General features: G+C 32.1%; 1 protein-coding gene across 2 annotated transcripts; it reads right to left on the reverse strand.

Annotated features, from left to right (window-relative positions):
• Window positions 1-276: 276 nt before the first annotated feature.
• Window positions 277-20,903, reverse strand: LOC100163971 (tyrosine-protein phosphatase non-receptor type 9). 2 transcript variants are annotated; one of them, XM_001952538.5, is made up of 11 exons: window positions 20,549-20,903; window positions 20,099-20,332; window positions 19,914-20,003; window positions 19,695-19,835; window positions 6,040-6,174; window positions 5,787-5,975; window positions 5,573-5,675; window positions 5,251-5,446; window positions 4,631-5,024; window positions 2,242-2,449; window positions 277-1,717 (listed from the first exon to the last, which is right to left on the reverse strand). In XM_001952538.5, exons 1-11 carry the CDS (start codon window positions 20,582-20,584, stop codon window positions 1,491-1,493), a joined length of 1,953 nt encoding a protein of 650 aa, XP_001952573.1. In that variant the 5' UTR covers window positions 20,585-20,903; the 3' UTR covers window positions 277-1,490. The 2 variants fall into 2 exon arrangements, with proteins under 2 accessions (XP_001952573.1, XP_008186486.1); XM_008188264.3 differs by having other exon boundaries at window positions 20,434-20,568.
• Window positions 20,904-22,565: the final 1,662 nt, after the last annotated feature.

Here is a 22,565-nt window from a genome sequence, read left to right on the forward strand (position 1 = left end):
CATTTTAATTGATTGTTTAATAAAATACTATTTACTTGTCAATATTATCTTAATTTTGTAGAAACGACTAGGTATTCATTTTAACTTATTCCTGTTGAATATGATTTTGATTGGTTTTTAAAACCTTTTTCAGCTCTTGTCTATAATCCAGGTTGTATATAACTTTAATTGGACGATAAATTGAATCATATTAAGAGCAACTTCCAAGTAAAGTTATTATGAAGTTCATAATTAACGACAAGGTGGGTGGTGTATAACTAAACACAAAAAAAAAGCTTTTTTGCAAATATTATTATAAGTTTATTACACGACCACAATGGTAACCAAATAGTTCATTCGACTTTATTAATAAATTATTACATATTATATAGTTTCGATTAGTTTAAATAATTGTAATTGATCAAACATGTACCAGTGTTTGTCCACGTAATTTTATTAATTCACATGCATAGTTTTAATTATATGTTACAAGAGTTACAACCAAAAATTTTAAATAATATAATATAGATTGTAGTAAAAAAATTCATTTTGGGCATCACATTATGAAATACGAGTGGCACAATGATTCATTTTATTATTTTATCATACGTCATTGTGATTGACAAAAATGATTATCACATTAAATATGTATTATATATATATATAGATATATATATTACAACAGATTTAAGGTTTACATTTAAAAAAGTTAGATACATGGAATGGTCAGCAAAAAATTTGATGGTTTGTTCACAATAATATTGATATATAACAAAGCCGTTTGCATGTCACATGACATTCTGCATTAGGATTTTTGTAAAATATGTGTAAATAATCGTTAAACAATATAATAATAATAGTATAATGTATGCAAAAATAAATTATAATATATTCTTTATTAACGACAATAGTTGGTTAATATTATTATGTATCGGGCAAAAGGCGTACGATCGAATGGCATTTTCGTTTACATAACACAACAATAATAATACGTAATGCGCCACGCGACGTTTTAGGTGGTCGAGGGTGGAGAACAAACGAACAATTTAAGCCGATGCTTGTGAAATGGAAAAAATAATATTTTGATTAAAAAATATGAACTTTTAGATCGATACAAATAGATAAGATCCGCTTCAGATTAATATACGACATTGTTAAACATATATAATATATATGTATATATATATATTTTATATATATATATATATATATAATAGTATAATTACGAAAAACAAAAAAAAAAAATAATACAAAAGTATGTCGGAAAAACAATTGCGAACGGACCAGATACATATAATATTATGATGTATATAATTTGGCGCGCTCATATTCCGCTTCTGATTATCTACGCGTGTTATAACGTAGGTAGGTATGCTCGCACGTGATTTATTGTGCGAGCATACTGTTTTTTACACAAGACGTGTATATATTTATATATATAAATATTGAATTTCTATATAAGTATATTGATAAATGCTTTGCGCGATTTTCGTTGCTGCTGTCGTCGTCCATCAGTCCGAATCTTCGAGGGGCTTCAGGTCGCTGAGGTCCGGCGGCGAGCAGAGGAAACCTCTGGCCGATGCGTATTCGATCAGCGCTAAATGGCAGAACACGTACTGCTCGGGCGTTTGGATGGAATAGGCCCGCTGCGATCGGATCTTTTCCACCGCACCTTTGATGTCCACGGTGCTGGTCTCTTCCAGGCGGTTGATGCAAACGTCCAGGGTGCAGAACGTTCCTGCGGGACAAACGAGACGATGGTTGAAAAAAATCGCCGCGTACAAGTGAGATGAGTATGCGTGTTTTTGTATGGGTAAATAATATGTGGTAAGTATATTGTAAAGTAAGTCGACGCCGCCGCGAGTTGGCTATACGACATAAGCGGCAGAGGCGCAAAAATGACAAACCATTTAATATTTTATATGAATAGGTTGTTATTTAAAAGTGTCCATCTTATGAGAAATTGTCAATAAATATAATAGAAATTAATAGACTATAGTGTTATAAAATTATAATTTTATAAATCGGTTGATTTTTTCGATTTTTGATCTTATAAAAAATTGTTAAAATATATTATATAGTTCTAAATTTAATGTCAGCTGTCAATTAATATCTATTAACCGTGGCACACAGGTACCTATCTAGGATTTTGGCGCTTTCGTACGGTACAACTTTTTTTTTCTTATCTAATTTTGGCGCTTTTGTCTTCCACCGGCCGTGTTATTGCGACGCGATTTTGTTACCAATTGGTTTTTCGCTCACCTGTTCGTCCGATGCCCGCCGAACAGTGGACGATGATCGGAGGCCCCCGCTGGTGTCCGGCCCATTTGTCACCAAGGTCTTGTAACATGGACGATTGACATTTCCGGACCTTACCGAGGAAATCCAACATGGCGACAGCGCTGTGTGGCACGCCGAAATCCGGCCAAGAGTTGAAACGGAAATGAGATACTTGCCTGACCTCGTTGGTCTAAGAAAAAAAAACAAAAGAAAAAAAATCAACGGATTTAGCTAAATTAAATATATTTTCGATGCGAATAATATTGTATTAAGGTCAAAAAAATACCTTCGATGTTATATTATCACATTTTTATAAAATACCTTTTTACGATTTACGCACCGAAATGTATTAATAAATAACCAATTATACCTGTATTATAATCCTACACGGTCCTACTCGTCTTATATACTATGATATACCTAACCTGGTGATATTACGAAAAAAAAGTATTATCGTTTATTTGTTTTTATTTATGTCAGCAAATATAATATATTAAGTAATATAACTTAAAGAGCAACATTTATTATGATTTCCTTGAGAAACTGTAAATTCGGCATACTTTTATTTGACAAATTGTATTAAAAATAATTACAGTAAAACCTCTGTAAGACGGAAACCTCGGTTATACGTACAATTCCTTTGGTCTCGATTCAAATACATAATGAATATCAACCCCATCAAGACGGAAAACCCCATTAAATCGGAAAAATTGGACGTTTCTAAGCAAGGTTTTACTGTAATTAATAGGTATTGTAAATCTAAACCACTTTTCTTGTTGTCTTTCCTATATTTCATCAAAATGACTCCATAAAAATATTTATATATTAAATGTTTTAAAAACTTCTCTCTGTTAATTTATAAATGTTAATAATACAATTAAATTCTTATAGAAGTATCAGTAAAAGTGCGCATAAACGTCATGATAGAACACAAAGATACTTATAATAAACCAGTATAGCAAAATTTACATTTTCAATCACAGATTTGATTCATAAATATTTTTTACAATTGATTTATTGCATTTCCGTAATAACTAATAACTAATAAATAAGAGAAACATATTATCTGACAATCGCGGATAAAAGAGAGATAACGAAGTTATTTAAAAAACCGTAAAAGCCGTTTTTTAAGCTTTACCCAAGATTTTGATTGAATCCAATATTTTGTAGTCAAGTACCTACAATTATTTTATTGATTAAATTTGATTGTTTTGTATATAAATATTATTATGCCAATACTCGTACATTTGATATAATTGTTATATATACGTAGTACGTACTTATCCAATGACCCAGCAGGGTCGAGCTAATTTATTATAAAAAGAAAAGAGCGCCTTAAAATGCACACATAGGCAATACAACAAGCGAAAACTTGTATAATTACAGAAAGTAACATGATTCAAAAAAACAAATTCTTGAAAAAGCACACCAAATTTGTAGGTAGTTAAACAATGAAATTTGAAAATACAAGCATCTAATTGAAAATTTCACGTAGATGTGCTTGCTGTTTTTTTCAAAATGATTTGAAAAATATCAACACAGTTATAGCCAATTTAACTAGAAATTATTGTTTTCAATATTTAATTAGATAATACTCCCCACGGCCCGCATTACAATGCACTATCCTACACCGATGGCAACCAATATACAAAATAATAATAATAATAATAATAATACTTATTTCTTCTATTACTATTATAATTTGCAACCAATGGCAACCATTTATGAACACATAAATTTATTTTATAAAATAAATGAACAAACAAAAAACAGCATTGTAAAACCAATAAAATGTTCCCGAAATAATAAGGCGTCAACAAAAAATTAGTGATATCCCATCAAAAACACTCCACCAAACTTTGTGTAAAAAAACGGCTGTTAAAGTTGTGGTATCATTTTATAGCTAAATTTTTGAACTATAAATATTAATATATCATTTATATTAAAATAGACTTGCTAAATAATTGAACTTAGTTTGGAGACTATTTTAGAATACAATAATATAATGAGTACATAATAATATAGTCTACTATCATTGAAAGAGGTAGTGTATACTAATCAAGTGTTTTAAAGTCACCAAGCTAAGTTTAATTATTAGACTATTTTAACATAAATTATATATTGATATATTGTATAGTTCAAAGACTTAACTATAAAATTATATCACAATTTTTAGGGCTGTTTTTTTTATACTTGGATTTTTTTTTTACACGGACATATGGTGGAGTATTTTTGCTGGGTATATTGTTCACGAAATCAAACCTAAACCTTAAATTTAACAATAAATTCACTTTGAAATATAATCGGTCTCCCAGAGCGTCGGCAGGAAGGATGGAATCCTAACTAAAACCTAACCTAACATCGTACTCACGTTAGTATTGGTCAATTCTAAACGAGTGACGGCGTAGTTGTCGAACTGACTGACAGACGTGGTAGACACCTTATAGTTTTGATACGTCTGGTCGTCGGACGTCTCGTCAGGTGGCCAGTACTGTTCGCATTTGATCTTGCCACACTCGAACACCTTGGTGGTCATGACAATGACTAGCACTTGCTGTTCCCAGACCATGCGCCAGAAGTCGGCGCACGTATGCGGCAGCGGGCCCTGTGTGGAGATGAACGCGTTCTTCTGTTTGTAACCATCTACGAAGTTGGCATGTATGTAATCAGACATCGGGTCTTTGTCCGACTCCGCCAACATCACCCTGGTGTGATCGTAGCAAAGCACATCCGTGTACCGGTTCTTCAGCAGATTGGGTCGGGCCCTGCAACAGAGTACGACAAGAGGACGGAGGGTCAGATGGCGGTACGATGAATGTAGGTACATGCATCACACATACAGGGCGTATATCCGAAGTGTGAAAACCGCCAAATAGATGGTGTTCCGGACAACGCCCTGTGTAAAATACATGTCATTTTACTCGTAACGTGGGTACCGAGGGTACCACGAAAAAGAGATAACACAAAAATATCAAAAAATGTTCATCATACTTGGCAACGGTGAATGTACCGTCGGATGAACGGGTCTTTATCTCTTCATATTCCCTGATGAGACCAGCCCTCTTCTTTTTCAACACGTATTCGACAAATTGACTAATAGTTAAACTTTGACTAGAATCGCAACGCAAACTGTCGTCGTCCGAAAACCCGCTACTGACCGACGATGGAGGCATCGGAGAAATCTCTTCTGTGGGCGAGATGAAAAAATTAATAAACGTTAAGCGAATTGGTAAGAGTATTAACACGGGTAAGAGTATTAACAGTCTGCTTATGAAAATAATATAATATGTTATTTCGATATTGCTTAACCTACCTCTCGAATTTGTCGTGTTGCATGTCCACCCCGACAACAAGTTGTCATGAACGTTGGCGCTTTCTTCGTTGACGACGTTGTTCTCTTTCAACAGATTGTTCGTCTGAAAAATGTATGATGAATTACAAAAAGTCATAAACGCAATGCAAACAATAATCGGAAAATAGGTAGGTCTGCAAATCAATACGTGTACTAAGTCTTAAATTATACACACTTTGGTCTCTGGCCCGGAGTCCCTTTTTGCGCTGTTCGAATTGCATATGTGGTCGGACATAGCCGAACTTCCATATTTATCACTGTTCGTCATGTAGTTCAAGCAGTAGGACAACCATTTATCGTGTTCGACGTCAAACGTACCGCCCAAATGCCTTGGCAGCGATTCTCTGGGTATGTGTTGGATCAACTGTGGCAGACCGAGAAAAACAATAAATACCAACCGAGAGGTTATATGATTAAGTCACACGTACCTGGGGCAAGCTGATCGTGAACACACGATCCCTCAACTTTTCTCGCACGAACAGCCTGAGTATTTTAAACGGGGCTTTGAACCACAGCGGCGCTGTGACGATCAGAACTTTCTTCAGTTTGGCCGGATAACCGCCCTGCGAATCAGTCAAGCACACACGTGAGTTACAAAACAAAAAAAACTTTAGACATAATAAGAAATTTTAATGTAATCGTCAACACCAGCATCTTAACATATTATGAAATAATATTGGAATACATTTTATTTACACGTCACATTTAAATGAAACGTCGGAAAATCGTGTAAATCATTATTATTATCATATTATTATAATAGCATTCCCAGAGTTATCGATCGATTTAATACGACAATGACGACGTTTAAATGTATGACGTTAAATAATAATTAGGCTGTTAGTAAGAGTTATCATAAACCGAGAACATCAATCACCGCTCGATGGCCGCACATAATATTATATTAAATATTCGATAATAAAACTGCAGCTCTCTCGGGGTGTCGTACAGTCGTGAGATTTTAAATCTTACAGTTCGGTAGATATTCTTCTTCGGCTCAACTCGTACAAGACGTTATGCGTGTTAAGAAAACCCGGCGAGTTATCGAATTATAAATAGGTCGGGGCGCGATCGAAGTAGGTCGTCGTGCGCAACTTAAAACGTATTAATCGAAAACCTACTATATAATGTATATTATAATATAACGTATAAAAAACTAGAAAACTAGAAAATATCGCAGGTTGTCACTAATCAAACGAACGTTGTATTAATTATTCAAGACGAGGCGAGAAAAAACCATCCTCGGCGCATCGTAGAGAGAAAATATTATAATATAGTGACAGTAATTTACAACGTGGCGGTGAAAAAAAAATAAAAGGTCGCGGGCTCTAAATTTAAACAACGGTACCACAGCAGCGATTAATATAGAGCGGCACTTGACTGAGCTGTAACGGATTACTTTATACCGAGCGAGCTTCGACGGACGTGCGCCAATTATAATATCTGCTTAATTCACGTTCCGGTCAGGATTCGGACGTTCCCGTGGAACCCAATTAGGGAGGGAGGAGCAAAGAGGCTTTGGATTCGAAAACGGTGCCCCCCGACCCGAAACCGTTTAAATCCCGTGTTTGGTCGGTCACATGATAACTATTATAATATAGTCAAAAACGTATACTCGCTCGTTTTTAATAGCTTATCGGTCGTTATCGATTTGATAGGGACTTCGAATGTAATTTGAAACGCGACTCGTGGTTTTTGTCATTACGTTTTTTTCTTACATACATATCGGACGACGATTTTTAATTGTGACGTCCAGGGTGGGGGCAGGGTGGTAACGCATATTATTAATCTCAAGCAATCAAAAATACATTAGGCAATCATGATAATCGTAAACATATAGTGATATTATTATATTATGTACGATATAACTTATAATAAATGATTGGCTACATAGTGAGTCATGGTGAAATAAATGTCAATATACATATATTGTACACGCACGCGATTATTACTATTAAGAATTATGTATATTATAATATATTTTTCAAAGCGATAAAAATTTAAAACTGTACGATAGTATATATTATCATTATTGTGTGTATGATTATTAAACAAGAGTGTCAATAATGATTAACGTTTATACAATCTGTACGAAGTGCGATAAACCGAGTTAAGTGGTTCCAGTCTAATCGGTGTAACCAATACATACTTCGAGCGGTTTATCACGATATATTTCAAATATATGTGTCGTATATATACATATATATATATTAAATTCATACCGAAAATGTTCAGATGATAAATCTTTAGGGTATATTTATTACGAACGTAAACATTTTTCTATACACTTGTAGGGTTTTTGAGAATATCATCTGTTTATCGTTCGATGTAAGTATATTAATACGAACGTCTATATTGTAATGGAAGGTTTTTTTTTATTTTATCGAGGTTTTAACTTAAAGTTATAAATGTTAGTTATGAGAAACTCAAAACAAAAAAAATAATAAACTCGCTTCCCACACAGCGTAGTAGGTAGTATGTATGATGGGTGCCCGTCCTCTAGTCAGGTTTCATACACATACACATATTATATATAGTTCAAGGTCACGGCGCACACACGTTTTAGATCAATAGTCGAGATGTCAATTTATTACAGAAAATTACTGTAAATAATAAATAGGTGCATCATCCTTTCAACAGCGTTTATATGAAAATGTATGGCGCTATGTACGCATTTGTTATAACATAAATTGTACATTTTGTACTAACCACATAATATGTGTATTGTGTATACACAAATCGATAAACAAGACAAATAACGTGTAAAAAAAATTACTCTAAAATATATTGTTTGCTCTCTTCCACAACAGTATGATTTAGAATTTGAACTTTTAGTGCTTAACACTGCAGTATACCTTTTATATTAAAGTGGCAACTCCTGTCGTTTTAATGTTATATTTTGAACATGCAACTCGCGAAACTATTACGTTCAAAACATCAATATTTTAACAATTTTTTTTTTTAATGTGACGTGATGAAATATATATTTTTTAATAAACGCTGAAAAATAAATTGAAAATGCAAAGTTTATTACTAAATCGACCGAAAACAAAATGCGCAGTGAAAAATAATATTATAACTTTTAAAATGCGAACAAAACTGCGAACAGAAATGAATCGCTAAACATTTTAAAGTTCGACAAAAAAAACTATACTATATTATTATCTCCCCGAATCGGCCACGAGTATAGGATTTCATGATTTACATATTATTAGTAATTTAATTAACTTTATGATTCGACTGCTACGACGATTAAATAATAACAGTCATTACTCATTAGTAATATATTACAATAGATAATGATTATCAGAATGCCGAACGTGATGCATTATTGATAGCCGATACCAGCTATAATATTATATATTATTATAATATGAATATGCGGACAACCATAAAATAAAATGGCGTAAAAACTTTCAAAGCGCATATGTATACGCATACAAAGCGTTTACATTTTTATAGCTATATAGTATAGGTATAATATAATACATATATCAATCGTAGCTTTGCACAGTGTACACATAATTACGTATACGCAGGCGTACAGCGACTAAAAAAATTGTATTATTATAAAAGCGAGTGATTCAGTTTTCAATGATGAATATTAAAATGTACCTATGTGTATAATATGGCAGTAGTATACGGAATCGGTCCTCCACGACCTGCAAAATTATGATATAACAGCAGCGATTCGCGCACTCGAGTGAAAAATAATCGATAGGAAAATGATCTCGATACTTAATTATGTACAGTGTACGTACATCAGTGACATATTATTCAAATGCAATTTCCATGTAAAACTGTCAGATGTTCTCGATACATGCCCGATAGAGTAGTCGTTGTTGTCCTAACGAGAAAACAGTGTACCAAATTCCTATACAAATTTATGATAATTTTTAACGCATTTTACCGATAAACTCGTACGCCGCAATCAGGATAAAAAATAAATCGTGTCGAGTTTTACAAAACCAAATACTATAATATTCAATGTACCTAATATTATTAAAATAGAACTAACGCCTCTCGCAACGGTAAAATATAGGTATAATAGCGAGTTAGGTGTATATATATATATGATACGTAGTGTTATAGTTCTACTATAGGTGTATATTATACGTCGGGGGACACGGGAAGTAAAAACCATGTATAATGTACGCTACATATATTATATATGAAATGGTGCGGTGTAGGTATTTATTTATACAATGTGCGCTAAGTATAAGAGACATATGGATACAATCAGTGCACGGGTCAATAGCAATAACAAACTTGGTGAAGTACGCAGTGCGTCGGTCGAGGCGAGTATTTTTGGATCCCGTAAATCATCTAGATCCTATCTCGAATAAATTCGTGAAGAAATGATAAAAATTTCTCTATATGTATGTATAACAATGCATAATAACTACAATAAATATATTTAAACTCGACTAGGTGAAAAAAAAACTTTATGGTCGATAATAATATGATACATCGTATATATGTTAACGACTTTTCAGCTCTATATACCCTCCTCTTACCGTAATAAAATATATAATATAACAATATACATATTATCTACATTATAACTATATAATACGGATAATACAACGAAGAGTGTCTAGTTATAAAAGGGTGTATAACAGAATTAACTGTCAAACGTAATAAATCATGTATGTACCTAGGAGGTTTTACAATAAATTTTGCTCTAATCAATATTTTTAAACATTGTTTTATTTTTTTTTTAATACTATTTGGCGTGTTGATCAACGATCATAATAAGTTAGTTCATTACATTTGTCCGTACATTTTGTTATAACCTACCTAGTCGGTGATATATATACGAGATGACGAAAATGGACCGGGTGTCGTTTGATTAGGATGGAACACATGCAATTTACTTTAAAAAATATTTTCAACGACCCGGTGGGATATACATTAACCGAGAGTGGTTTGAACGAGTAACAAAAATTGATAGTACTATAATAGGATATGAAATACAATGTATATGATATGGGTAATAAAGGTTTTCGTTATAGTCGACAAACATTAGCCACGCGGAAAGAGAACAATGCGGACAGAATATATACTTCGCGTTCCATTTCAAAATCGGCATGGTGAAAATATGTTCGAATCATCGGTCTCTTTTCAGATTTAAAAATACTTGCACGCCAGGACCGAAAACCACAAACGACATCTCTACAACAATTGATTAGGAATTTTACGAATGACGTCGAAGACGGGTCGCCGATAATTCGAAATGTAAAATTGATATCAATATGGTGTAAGATAAATATGGACGAAAATGCGAAAAAAAAAACGAAAATTATAATATTTTCTTTTCTCCCAAACGACCTTTGGCGTAATCAACAAAAATGTGTATATACCCGCGAAACGACAATATAATATTATTACAGTTTCGTCTTGTGATTAGACTGTATATTACACGCCATTTCGTTGTTTCCACGACGAATCGTATTACCTATACATGTATACCAGATCGTCCAAGGTTGTGTTTAAGTCCCGCGAGCGCGTGATTCGGTCCGAGAGACGAAAAACGAATTTTCTCTTCGACTGAACAGTCGTCATATCGTGTAAATATCTATATGTATATTATATACCTTACCAGGTATAGGTACTCTAAATCATAGCTCGCACAAACAAAAAATACACACACACGCAAGTAATAATAGTAAAATCACGATATGTAACGGTCGGTGATCATCGGCTCAAGGCTAAACGGGAAAACGGCATCACGAGCGAGCCGAGCCAAAAAACAAAAACGAAAAAATACGCAAGAGAAACACGACGAAAATTCTCCGAGCCACGTGATATATGCGCGCAGAGATTTACAACAAAAATTTTGATAAAATTCATTAGACATAAATCACAATAATAATGATATATTAAATAATATTATTTATTAAGTATTTAGTAGGTATCCAAAACCCATATCGTACCGGATCGATATCGTCCTCCGCCGCTGCTGCTGTCCGGGACACGGAATGATAATATCACACACACACGCACACACACTCACCGTTACACGCGCGCACTATAACAACACTGGTGTCGTCCCCGTCGCTTTTGTTCGGACGCGTAAACGAATAATATAATATTATTATAAACGGTTTACAATAATTATTATGTTATTATATATTATGTTAAAATCCGAATCCGACAACCTATTTTCACCGTCCGTGGCGCGTCTGTTGTATTAAAAACGATATTATATTCCGGCGAGATTTGTTCGGACACCGCCGCAACGCGTCACGGTCCGCCGGCGTGGACCGGGGGACTCGACCGAAACGGTGGACTCGGAGCGCGCGCCGTGTGGATTCGCGGCGGCACTGCTGCTGGCTGCCTACTGCGAGCGCGGCGCGACGGCAAACACGACGACGGCGGACGAAGCGCGACACCCGCGAGCGAAGAACGCGCACCCGTCAAAACGACGCGGAAAAAACAGACTGAGCCCCCCTCGGCGTGTGCACCGCGCACGAGAGCGGTGGAGCAGTCGATACACGCGCGCGGTGACGGCGGTGGTGGTGGCGGTGCCCGCGCCGGTGAAAATGCGAACACCCCCCTCGCCGCCGACCGGGTACCCGTCCCTCGCCGCACCCGCTCCGCCGGGATCACGTCTCGGCCCGTTCCCGTTACGCTGTACGCGCCGGGACTCTCGTTGAATGGAAAAATGTTCCCATTGACGCCGTCGACGACGACGACGCCGCCGCCGTTCGCGATTCGACTCCCTCCTCCGCTCCCCCGCAACGCCACCGGAGCCGATTCATCGTCGCTAGCTCTCGCACGCTTTCCAGTGACTCCCGAACGCGCGTTTTTCGTATGCAATATAATATTACAATACAAAATAATGATTTTAAATATTATGTTCGACTCTTCGACAGTTCGGTGTAATATCAATTTTATATACAATTTCGTCCGCAAATCACACGCGTACAAGACGTAACCGTTTTCGATATACGCGGAACGAAACGACGGAAAAAAATCCGCCGTATCGAACTCTCCTCGTCGACGTGTCTATGCACTGCAGGCCTACGCACACGAGGTAAAAACACAAGACTGCCGCGTGACGACATTTCGATAAAGACTTGAGTCATTAATGGTTTATGTAATAAGTGTAGGCATACAATATCGCTGATCTGCGCTCGACGGTGCAGCGATCAATACGATATTTGACTACTGTAAATGTTATATTATTTACCTACCGCGGTTGTGAACTATAGAGTTAACAGCATGATATCATAATAAAAAATTTATCAGGACGTTATATCGGCATAATATTATTTTAACGTATTATTCGCGGAGACTGGGCTAATGGCTCATTGAAATCACGGGCGGCTGCCACGCGCGATAGGCGTCGTACGGGTAAAACGTGAGGTATTATTTATTTACCGTATGTACGCGCCGCCGCCGTCGGTTTTTTATTAAATTACACTCTTTTCAAAACGACATTATACAGCTGCAGCAGCTTTAAAGGTATATTTTCCATTTTGTCAATTGAAACGAGATAAAAATCACGATGACGTTATAGCAGGGATACAAGTATTATTTGTAATTATTATCATTGACATATTTTGCACTAATTTAATGATGGTAGTTTGACATCGTTATAAATAGTATGATAATATTCAAATTATAAAACCATTAGGATTAATTGTCTTGTTGGCATAATTTAAAAAAAAAAATTGGAATTTAATAAATTAGCTTTTATAAATTGATGGCTGATTAAAAATTCTAATTAGCTTTACTGTAACAAATACTGCAGAAAGAGACATTTAGCTATAAATTGATACAAATCATTGTATTTGAAAATGCTAATCAATGATTATGCTTGGACATACATGAATATAAAAGTAAAAAAACAAATTAATTACTGTTTCATGATACTACGATGATAAGTTTTTTTGAACTTCTATAATTTAATACCTATTATAATTTATAGTTTAACTCTGAGGGAAGACTTTTTCATTGTTTATTTCAATGATATTTTACAATATTATTTTATTAGGTGTAAAAAATATTTAAAATCATAGGTGATGCTTTTCAGCTCTACGATTAAGCAGATATCTACACGGATTACGTTGATTTTTAGACTATAATATGACATCTAGTTAAATATTTTTTAAATTATTACAAAATATATAATAAACTCATAAACCAAAAACATACAATATAAAAAAATGTGCCTATTACATATAAGTACATATATAAATAAAACATGGTAGTAAATGAGTTATGAAGTATACAGTAAATAATATAGGTGTGTTTTACAAAGCTAATATCTCGAATCAACAATATGAATAAATCAATAAACTATTGTATTTACGAATTACTTTGTTAAGATTTTCTCAAAATGTCAATAAATATAAATTTAGCACAGTCATTTTAGCATAATATTTAGTTATAGGTCTTTATTTTGTTTGGATCGGGTCTCGTCGGAAACATGACTAATCAGGATAATTCTTTCCTGCCTGTTACGATTCGTTCCATTTAGTGATCTTCATTTAACGGATTTCCTTTTTTTTAACATCCGGCCACAAATTGTTGTTTTGTTAAAAAAAAATTTAATTAGTAATTCAAAGAAAAATATATACACACCAAATGGAGAAAAAAACTTATAGCAATATCTACTACTAATAAAATATGAAATGGCGATTGACAGTTAGAAAATGAAATAAAATCACGACGAACAGTATATTATTATTGTATTGTTGCGTAAAATTATATACGACCACGAATCTATTATTGGGACTTAGATACTAGTTCTGGGCAAAACAAGTTAATATTGGTAATTTTCGATTTTGTGCACGTATGCCATTATTATACGTGTCCAAACTATTGTGCAGTTGGCTAACAGTCTCGTGAAGAAATTATATCACGTGTCAGGAAGTACTTCCTCTCTTTTATGCCGACTTCATCGCCACCCTAAATACCTACACAGTCCACACGGTGCGTGTGGAATGTCAGGTTACAAAATTACTAATAGGGCTACCATCATATTACATTATATAATGTTGTACGCGTTAGCGTGTTCCTTAATTCAAACAAATAAATAACATGTATTAAATCCCATACTGGTAATTGTTTACAAATATAATTTATCACGATTTCAAGATAGGTATTCATTAAGACAATTTCATAAAGTAACTAATACATTATGTCATATTATAGGTATTGAGAAGATGACAGATCATTGAAAACAAAATAATATTATATATTTTGAATAGTTTTAAATATGTAAATAAATGATACAAAACTAAATTAAACGAATATGGTATTATATTTGGCATGCCATTATGACGGATTCGTTGTTATTCATTAATTTATTCAAACAAAAAAATCTGATATTTTAAAATATATAATAAATATAAATATATTATATAACATTCGTTGGTTCAAAATGTAGATAAATTGTTATTTGCTGTGTTTAAATTTTTATTGAAAAATTACAAACAACGGATTTGTTGGGCAAAAACTATCTTAGAACGGTCGTTTACAAAGTGCACGAAAGCAAAAAGGTTTTTACCAAGGTTTAGTGGGGTTGTGGCTAAATACAGCTGAGCCGGACCCTACACTATCATCGCCCTAACTGGAAGGAAACAAAGGGGGCTTCCCCTGCTACACTGGAGTACGCGCATGTGTTCTCACACGAGCTCTGTATACTCTTAGCATTATCGATCGTACAATAAATTCTGCTCTCTTTGGTTTCTTTCATTCATCCACTCTCAGATTGTTTTTACAGTTTAATCTAATAAAAATTAAGATTGCTTATGTAATTACACGACCAGCCATGATTGTGTAAAAACAAATACCCCGATTCGTTAAAACTTAAATCATCTAATTGCGTTTAACAACAAAATATAACGTTATTATCCGTGTATATTATAGGTACTGTTTATCCGACTAAATTATTTTGATTTGTTAGTTTTTATTAAAATAAATATTTACGAATATAAAAATTGGTAAATTGTATTGTTAAGTTACAAAAATATAATACAAAATTACATAAGAGAAGCTGCAGCTACGCTACCAATTATAGCCACTTCTGAAATACAAAATTATTTTATTTGAAATCCGATTATTTAAAATTATCATTATATTAGGTATACGATCACAAATATAAATATTTTATATTTTTTGTGTAACCTTAAATTCAAAAATTATTTTTATTTTTATTTAGGATCATGTTGTTTAAAAAATTGAGACTGCCGATTATAAGGCTGACTTTCCTAAATAATTTAAATTTAAATTATTAATTTTCATCATAATGTATATTTTAGAGAACTATTAATTATTATTCGACAAATAAATAAAATATAAACGTGCTATAATTTGATTAAAAATTAGAAAATTATGTATGTAGCAATTGGAAATCATATTCTTTGAAATAACTTATTTTAAGAAAATATTTTCTGAAGTAGGTTAAAATAAAGCAAACAAATAAATGTGCCAATACAGAATTAATTAAAAAATATAAAATTTCAAAAGAAATATTAATCAAAAATAAAATTATTGATTGAAAAATACAAAGCTGTGTTATGCTGTATTGACAAAATAAATTACACAAGATAACTATTCAAATAATATAAGTTAATAACGTTTTTTTTTCCAAAAAAATTTAAATATTAAATTTCGAAATCTTTTAAGTTTCAAAACTCCATAAGATATTATTAATTAATATATACCTAGTCTTGCTACCGCATATAACATAGATAATATTTTTAATTTTATTATTAAACATTAGTACATACAACTATTCAAGTAGAAGGACTGAAGAAAAATAATATTTAAAAGAAGAGTATGGTATAGATATTAAATATCCAGATCAAAATAGGTCTCTTGGCCCTTGCATAAAAAAGTTTCAATAGTGTGTTAAGTATTAATATACATTAAAAATCAATAAACAGACCTATTCACTACAGATTCACACTTAATTTTAAAAATTCGTTTTGATGAAAAAAATTCTTGAAAAATCTTAGAATATAATTAAAAAATATAAGTACGTCTATACCGATAGTACGTAGTATAGATATTTGACCGTTTTATTGGTAAGTATTTTTGTATATATATTGAATATATATTGTATAAGCCAATTTTAATTTAAACTTGGAAAACTGGTCATTGAAATATTATTCATAAAATCATAAATATAATACAGATAAGAAAGTAAATCTTTGAGTTCTAGTTTTTAAGAATAGTATTTTGATTAACAAAAGAAATAATAATTAAATTAATTATTGAAGATAACATTATTGAGTAAGCTATCAGAACCAATCTATTATTCACTAAACTCGAGTTACTAAGCTATTATCTATACTACCTAAAATAAATACATTTTTTAATATTAAACATTTTTAAAATTTGGTTTAGTTAATAAATTGACTAAAATCTTTTTATAACAATAAAAATAATGTAAACATGTCAAAATAAGAAAAAAATAATACTTAATTAAATAATTGAATTATAAACATTTATAAAAAAAATTATTACATTTTATTAAAACATATTATTGTGTATAATTTAAATTAAGCGCTTATTCTTTTTTGATATTTAAATAGTTTAAACTAACTTATAATTGAGATTTCAAAATTACAATTGCTAACCATTTTTCTCTCAAATTATACTTGAATACTCGATGATTTAAAGATCATATCTTTATTGTAAATAGAATATAGTACCTCTTTACAATTAGTGACAGACTAGTGTATGTAAAGATTTTTTTTTATTAAATATATTTTGGAATTTAATTAAGAAACACATATTAAACAACAATTTACAATTTATTATTGGTGATAATCTAATTTATAGTTAAATAATAGTAAATAATGTTTATATTGATATTATTGATCAAAATTAATATAATACAATTTAAGCTGGGTCAAAAAATAATTAGAATTAAGTATATGTATTTTAAATATTCATAATAAGACAGGTAGGTACTTATTCATTTTTCCAAATATCAACTGTTGCCAAAGTATTTAAGTCTCAACATGTTTAATACATGTCTGTACTAAAATAGCATTAGCCCTTCTTACAAACAAAGAATCCTTGAAACTCCTAAATATTAATAAGTGAACCAAACACGTATTAGAATATTGGCCACACAAAAATATTTTTTAGTTCCCTAATACTTAATTACATTTAAATAAAACATTAAGTATTTTGTATAAGGAAATGATTCAGAAAATCAGAAATGTGATATTCGCTTATCGAAAAAGTATAGGTTATCAAAATGTTTGGTACTCGTACAATATGCTATCTGCCATAACATTAATTAATCTACCATAATTTTATGTTGGTTTAATATACTATCTTTAAATCAATTCATATATTCGCAAAATTATGCTGAGACCATTTTCTTACAATTTAGCTACTTATTTATTTCAACATAAATTGTACCAGTTGACTTTAGTTGGTCTTGATATTTTTTTAAACACCTCGGCTTGAGTTATATTTGAAATACTCAATATCAGACAAATTCTAAGGTAGGTATCTCACATATTCTTTAATCCACTACTAAACTTCTTATTTGTAACCTTAAATGTGAAAAAATACGTATTGGGTTAAATGTTAGGCATCTATTTAAGTAGGTACTAGGTTAATAAAAAATAAATGATTTTAAAAATATTTCTTTTTGAATCTTGTTTTCTACAAATTTTAAGAACTATTTTCTATTATTTTAATTCACCACCACCACAAATTGTTTGGTTTTTAATTTTAGTACAAGTTTATTCATTAGTTACTTAAATCACGTGTTTATTAAAAGAATGTACACACATCACTTCACTTTGAATAATATTGTCAATATTGATATATAGATACAAATAATTCATAGTCAAAATATGCATATAAATAATAATATAGTAATAAAAATAGCCACAGTTAAACCATGCATCAGTATCATCCCACAACTCACAAACACAGACTGACAGACTAATTTGATTATTGTTGTAAAAATCCTACACTTAATGACAAAATAATAAACTATATACAAGTATAATACAATTTGGTATATGAATAGATATTGGTAGATACCGTTATTGTTGTAAATAGCATACAAAACCAACAAACATGCAGTAGATAGCATATTGTATAAGTACCAAATTTTCCTATTAATCATAAACAAATCAATCAGTTTTAGAATTCAAAATTAAACCATAAAGCATAAAATATTATTATGTAGTACCCAATTTTAACAGTATTATTGTTAGAGACGTAATGTTTGCTCAATATGTCAAACTAATACTGTATAAGTTCAATAAAAAAAAAAAAAAATGTTCAACTACAAATAAAATGTATTAAACTCAATTGTTTATAATGCAATTATGTAATTATGTTTATATTGCATACCTACAATAACTATGCATATAATTTAATACATTTATAATATATTTTCCATTTGGTTTGAAGTAAAAATATAATTTTTGATAAATTCAACATATTAATTAAACATTATAAATATTTTACTTTATATAATGTCAATAATACACTATGATTATGAAAAATAGTATTTTATTATTTTAAAGTTTCTTTTTAATAATATTATTAGTTGTAAATAAATAAAATGTAATTAACTTTTATTATAGAATACAAAATAATTTGTTTATTTTTATAAGCAATTAATATTTGCACCTCTTTTAAGATATGATTTTTAAACATTTATGAAAAAAAAAAGTTATGTTAAGTTAAGTTATATTTTTTACTTGTAGTTTTTAGTGTAGTTTTAACTATCAACACTAATTTTAATAGGTTGAACACTAAGTAAAATCATAACTATAAACATATTATATAGATACAAAATGATAAATTAAAAATAAAATTTTTAATAATCATGATTTTAAAATATTGGATTAAAAGTTAAAATAAATTGATCTTCAATAAAATATCTGCAGCAAGTATAAAAATGTTTGTACATAATATTATAAACTATATAAAGCAACAAGTACTTGTGTTGGATTTGAGATATCATAGGGATCCATATCCATAAATGTACACTTCAATTATTACAATTATTTAAGTATATAATCATGCATAGTTATGCATCAGATTTATTAAATTAATATAAATGATAGGTATTCAACAAACTTACTTTGAGTAAGGTTAAGATTTTTTGACTCAAATCATAATCAAAATTTGAATACTTGGAATCAGACATGTCGTAAATGAATACCAACCCACATTTTTGAGTCTTCACGTTTTCTAGAGCTATATCCAGTTGGTATACAATACCCTATTTTAATAAAAAATAATATTATGTTAAATTTATTATTATGTTACAAGACATAGATATTGTGATTGTTGTGCGTACCTGCAAAGTAGTTTGATGAGAAGAAAATTGTGGCACATGATAACGTGCTGTAAAAACAGCTATAGCAGCACCTGTTGAATCTCTTGTTGGCTATAAAAAGTAAACATATAAGTTTAATTTCATTGAACATGCAAGTTAAGTATGCAAGTACGTAGAGATCTTTAAATTGAACAATTTATCATTACCAAAATTGTAAATTTCTGAGTTTTAATTTCACTTTTTAATGGTTCAACAGCACAATTAAACCCGAACAGACCCTCGCGCAGTCTGGTTTCTTCATGCTGCTTATGTAACAGAACAGCTTTGGCGACATCAAATTTCCTTGCCAACAAAAACTTGAAAGCAGACGACCTGGCTATTGGCGGTTTGTTTTGTGATTTATGCATACGATTGATCGTATGGATGAATTCGTCTACGGCCTACGAAACCAACAAACAAAACGTATGTCATTACTCGTTGGTCATTAGACATACACTTAACCTGGACACTGGGTGAAGAAACAGTTTATTATTATGCACACCTTAGTAATACACAGTGCCGTCGGTGACCGCAGCAAAACCACTTCGACAACCGTCCGACAATATACTTATCAACTATTACAGGAGTACAAGTCCGCCTCAAACCGACCCACTCACCCGTTCTTGTTCCGGCGAGAGATCTCCGATTTCCATTTCAAACGTACTGCGATCATCAACTGTGGAATTATTATTCTCGTCGGACACCCGAGCGGTACATTCACACCGACCTGCCGGATCTGTTATGGTCCTGGCTTCGCGCTATCAAACCACCACTAAGATGGGGACAATGAGCCGTTTGTATGGCACATATTGGATTGTTATTGAGGTTTTGATTGTCCCACGGCGAACAGGATGATATCGATAACGCGTCGACGAAATTAGATAGAATAATAATATCGCTGGGTCTTATGTTGTTTAATATTTTTATGCCCGACGTTTGTTGAATGTTTTGTTAACCTTTTTATTTTTTTTTTATCAATTTTACGTATACAGCACGCTACCTGGTGGAGTCGGGACACAACTGCCAACGACGATAACACGACCGTGTTGACGAATTACGGAGACGCAACCAGTGGCCAGTGGCGGCGGCGGCGGCGGCGGCGGCGGCGTCCTTCGGATACGTTCGTAATAAAATTTTAAAGGCCATCGGCGAACCCACGCGGCCACGTAGGTATAATTGTATTTCTTGTTGCCCCCTCACTCCCTCCGTAAATAAATGCCTTCAGAGTCGAAAGACATTTTGGACATTTTTTTTTTTGTCAAAAATGTAAAGTTTTCATTTTTGCACCGTAAAAAATAATATATAGGTACGTATTACATTTTTTTCATCACTTCCTATCCCCTCCACGCTCATGTATAGGATGACTCCAAAATTCTGGGTACGTCCGTGTATAAGTGCATAGTGACGAATGGAAAACAGTAATTTCATCATCGGGCGCACAGACGCACGGTTATAATATGTATGTAGGCCAAATTAAATATAGGTATACGTATCAAAAATACCAATTTCAGACTTGCGAATGATGACGAAATGATGACTTAAAATGACTAAATACCTAGGTATGCAGTATGCACTATGCAGAATACAGCTCAGTGTTGAATCCAGGTATATAATACAAGTGGGGCGAATGCAACCCTTGAAAAATACTGAAAAAGTGAAATACTTACAGCATACTATACAGTCTATCAAATGTGAAATATACTCGTTAGTCGTTTATTAAGTATCTTTTATTATTATTATTATTATCAATGATACCGTTCACACATTTTACGTCGGAATACTTAAAACTTATCTAATCGTGATCAATAAAATATTGTTCATTTTTATATCTGCAATGTTACATGCAGATGCTGCAGTGCTTAAAGTGGGAAAAAATTCCAGGGGGGACTAAATAATGTCTCCAAATAGTTTTGAGCGTTCCATATATAAGTTTATGTATAATGTCTGATGTATAATATGTAATGTATAAACAGTGATTGTGTAATACTCATACTAATTTTAACCCTGAATAGTTAAAGGAATAATTTGTTAAAAGGGACGCTTTTTAACCACCGTCAGAGGTAGAGGAGCTGAGTCCCCCTGCATTTCCCCACTTTAATTCAAGCAAATGATGACGAAATTACTTGAAATGACCTAGGTATGCAGAATACTTAGAGTTGATTACAGGTATACTACATGATCACATGGGAAGGGGGGGGGGGAGTGAATGCGATTTTATTGTTTTATATTTTTATTAATTATTATCAATGATGGTACCGATAATATCTCACTAATTTTATTTTGAAGTAAAATAGAGCTCAACTAATCGTGTTCAATAAAATATTAGAAATTTTTACATCAATGTTTACCTACTATTTACCAAATTGTTCGAAATCATAAATTATAATTTATACCTAGCTATAAGATATTAAGATATGCGTAATGCATTTCAAAAAATTAAAAATATGTATTTACAAATTATTTCACTTGTTCCTCAAAGGCTCAAACACTAGGTATACCTACAACTGTATTACTGTAGTATGTGGGCTACGCCATGTCCAATTGATGCGATTGGACCCAATGTACCCAGTCTACTCTATAAATTAAAGGTAAGTTATTATATACTATACATAGGTGCAAATTGGGGGGGGGGGC

The sequence above is a fragment of the Acyrthosiphon pisum genome, chromosome A3, assembly GCF_005508785.2.
Source record: "Acyrthosiphon pisum isolate AL4f chromosome A3, pea_aphid_22Mar2018_4r6ur, whole genome shotgun sequence".
Lineage (NCBI taxonomy): Eukaryota > Metazoa > Arthropoda > Insecta > Hemiptera > Aphididae > Acyrthosiphon > Acyrthosiphon pisum.